Source organism: Melitaea cinxia, chromosome 25, assembly GCF_905220565.1.
Source record: "Melitaea cinxia chromosome 25, ilMelCinx1.1, whole genome shotgun sequence".
NCBI classification, from domain to species: Eukaryota; Metazoa; Arthropoda; class Insecta; order Lepidoptera; family Nymphalidae; genus Melitaea; species Melitaea cinxia.
In genome coordinates this window covers 1,592,281-1,595,747 of record NC_059418.1, presented here as the reverse complement: position 1 = coordinate 1,595,747, position 3,467 = coordinate 1,592,281, and the positions used below count along the sequence as shown (strand labels likewise).

Here is a 3,467-nt window from a genome sequence, read left to right as displayed (position 1 = left end):
ATTATTATATCATTCGATAATTATTATATATTTTTATAAAAAATTGCAAATACAATAAAGGAGTTAAGATCATTTTGTAAATTAGTTTTTATTTTATTTTTATACTATATTTAACTTGAAAATTTGAATGAATAAAATATTTTCTTCTTTTAAAAATGTAACAATCTAGCTGTACAAGTTTCATATTTTAATTTTTTTTATTTTGTATGGTAATTCAGGGAACTATAGGTTTAAAATTATTATCATAAATGTATTTTTATTACATTGTATGCAACTGTTTGTTCCTAAATAAAAGAAAAAAAAAATTGAAATTAATATTTTATAATAAGGAACTTCGTTCCTATCTGGTATCCCACAACACCGTTCTATATGCAAATATGAATCAAATAGTTGTACTTCCTTATTTGAGACAAAACAGCTCCCAATAGCCCGTTCTACCTCCTGCTGTTAGACTATTCGTAGCTTATGTGTTGGATATTATTAATCCACAGCTGGTGAAACAGGCTCTTAGACTTTTTATTAATAATAATCTGGAACAGGCGCGCAGGCGATCTTCACAAAGTCCTCATAGCGTACGATGCCATTGCTTGACACGTTTGCTTCACGGAAAATGTTGTCCACCTGGAAATATATTTGATTTTTTTTATACCACTACATAATATGTAAAATTACATCCGGCTGTCTGTTCCTAAGGCAGGAATTTGTTGAAATAAAATGTATATAGAGTATATATTTATGGAAAAGCTACCTCTCTGGATGATAGGCCTTCGCCCCAATTCTGCAACAAATTCCGGAGCTGCTTCGAAGAAATAACGCCTCTCTTGTCATTGTCACCGGCCTTGAAAGCGTTCACAACCTGAAAACATCATAAAAATAATTGCGTTTGCTAGCAAAGATACAAAACTACTTCGAATCACATCGATAAGTAAAACACATCGAATAGTCGATGAAATACTCATTAATAGGCATAACTGGGACCACACAACAAGCACCATCTTTTAATTAAAAAAATTGAATCGAGTTCGGCAAACAAGCGTACGCTTCAGCTAAAGGTAAGCAATACCGTAGCTTATAGAGGCCTGAAACACCAGAAGCATCGCAAGCGCGTTACTGACCCTATCCGCCAAACCGCAGTGGCGCAGCGTGGTGGATAGGATTCGATCCTTCTACTATATAGAGTCGAAAAAGGCCTATGCCCAAAAGTGGGATGTTACTGTGTTGTCGCGGTGTTTGTAGTTAAACTCCTCCGAAACGGCTTAACCGATTCTAGGTCTGAGAATCGGCCAACATCTATTATTCATTCCCCTAAGTTATAAGGGATATATGATAAGGGAGGGGAGTTGTAGGGGATTGAGAAGGTTAATAAAATATGTGGCAAAACAACGTTTGCGGGGTCAGCTAGTTTATTCTATAAAATTTCTATCTAAGGTCTGTTCAACGAGAAGCAATACCAAATGTAAACAAGGTCTATCATTTTTGGTAGCGACGCGACGAAACAAACAAAATATAGTCCATCTCTTTCTATCTTGTTTGTTTGCTATCTGCTGCACGTCTCTCGGCAAAATCGAACGATATTTTAACTGGCTTTGAAACCATTCGCACAGCGGACGGCTCTTTGGTTTTGTATTATTTATTGTTATTTTATTCCGTGTCCTGAAGCGCTCAAATCTTGTATACATAATTATATTTAATTAAGTCAGTTATCAAAATATAAATATATTTTACATTTTAAAAATTTGTGTAAGTAAAATAAAAGGTTACAAAGCCCTGCATAGTTGAATGACCTCGCATTTGGTTTGTTTACGTTTGGTATCTCGGCTCGTTGAACGCACTATAAGATAAAATACTTACTTCATGCGGAAGATTTTCCGCTCTGGAATGTATGTGCATGACCTCTAAGAAATCAGCGAAGGACATCTTGCCACCTTTGCCTTTCAAGTAACCTGAAATTAAGAGTTAATGATCTATACACAGAATAAAATATTAATAATAATAATAATAATAATAATAATAATAATAATAATAATACTCTTTATTGTACACCATTAAAAGAAACAACAGAGAAAAAAAAAACATAAAGCGAAAGATGTACAAAGGCGGTCTTATCGCTGAAAGAGCGATCTCTTCCAGACAACCTTTGGGAATATTAACTGACCAATATCATTATTACAAGCAGATAACAAACAAATACGCCGCGTTGGCACAGCGGTCACAGCTATGGATTGTGCCGGTTGCCCTAGCGGTTGTGGGTTCGATCCCCGCACATGACATACATTTGTATTGGCCATACAGATGTTTGCCATGGTCTGGGTGTTTGTGCAGTCCTTGTGGGTCTCCCCACCGTGCCTCGGAGAGCACGTTAAGCCGCCGGTCCCGGTTGTTATCATGTACACCTGATAGCGATCGTTACTCATAGTAGGGAATATATCCGCCAACCCGCATTGGAGCTGCGTGGTGGATTAAGCTCTGATCCTTTTCTTACACGGGGAAAGAGGCCTATGCCCAACAGTGGGATATTACAGGCTGAAGCGAACAAACAAATCAAATTTAATGCTAGATTTCTTGTGATAAAACAAATAAGCAGAAAGACTACAGATTATAGAGACAAATTACAAATTGAAGTCTTTTTAACTTTGTTAAGTCAAATATTATAATGAATTCATAACAGTTTACTTTGACTGACATAAATATGGACCATTTAATTAAATAGTTGAACTAGAATAGTCTTAATTATAGGCTTTTTTTAACATAATTATATAACAATGTCGGCAAACAAATATATGGCTCACCTGATGGTGGCAATTACCTTGTTTTATAGATGTCTGTAACACCAGAAGCATCGTAAGTGCGTTGACGACCCTATCTCGAATACCCCCAGGAGCTCTAGTCACCTTACTCACCACAGGATCATAACTATGCTAGAAAACAGTATTATTTATCTATGACCTTCTGTAAGGTCGAGGTATTATTACCGGTCGGGCTGGTCCATATTTTGAGCAGGAGATTTCCTACTGTGCCCTACCACAGTCAATAATTCATTCAACAAAGCACTACTGTCATAACTTCTATAACATTAAATTTCTCTTTTACAAATTTCATTATCTATATAAGGTCTACGAGATCTGTAAATAATGTAATTATTTATACCAACCAGTAAGCTCCTGTATAGTTGGACTCATTCCTAAGGACCTCATGACAACCGTCAGCTCATCCAATGATGTAATTTGTCCAGACCTCGCGAACAGATAGAAGCATTCCCTGAATTCTAAGAACTTATGTTATTTTATTTATATTTTTAAATGAAATATTTATTTTTCTATTTAATCATTTAATCTAGTTAAATATATTCATGGAGAAAGGTGAATGTAGAAAATGGCTGTTGGGTTTGGAGTCATGGATTTGATTCCTCTAAGACAAATCGATATCTCCGATACTGGATCAACATGATTTATCGTAGATTTAATGAG

At 35.6% G+C, this 3,467-nt stretch overlaps 1 protein-coding gene across 1 annotated transcript; it reads right to left on the bottom strand.

Annotated features, from left to right (window-relative positions):
* Positions 1-305: 305 nt before the first annotated feature.
* Positions 306-3,242, bottom strand: LOC123665998 (calmodulin-like protein 4). The gene is made up of 4 exons (XM_045600214.1): positions 3,152-3,242; positions 1,852-1,943; positions 749-856; positions 306-621 (listed from the first exon to the last, which is right to left on the bottom strand). Exons 1-4 carry the CDS (start codon positions 3,192-3,194, stop codon positions 520-522), a joined length of 345 nt encoding a protein of 114 aa, XP_045456170.1. The 5' UTR covers positions 3,195-3,242; the 3' UTR covers positions 306-519.
* Between the last annotated feature and the right edge of the window lie 225 nt (positions 3,243-3,467).

What these genes read in the sequence shown, in the direction of transcription:
- LOC123665998 (XM_045600214.1), bottom strand. Translation starts at nt 3,194, where the DNA reads ATGAGGTCCTTAGGAATGAGTCCAACTATACAGGAGCTTACTG. An exon ending in AACTATACAGGAGCTTACTG is followed by an intron (nt 1,944 to 3,151) that starts GTTGGTATAAAT and finishes TCTTAATTTCAG; the next exon opens with GTTACTTGAAAGGCAAAGGT. An exon ending in AAGGCCTATCATCCAGAGAG is followed by an intron (nt 622 to 748) that starts GTAGCTTTTCCA and finishes ATATATTTCCAG; the next exon opens with GTGGACAACATTTTCCGTGA.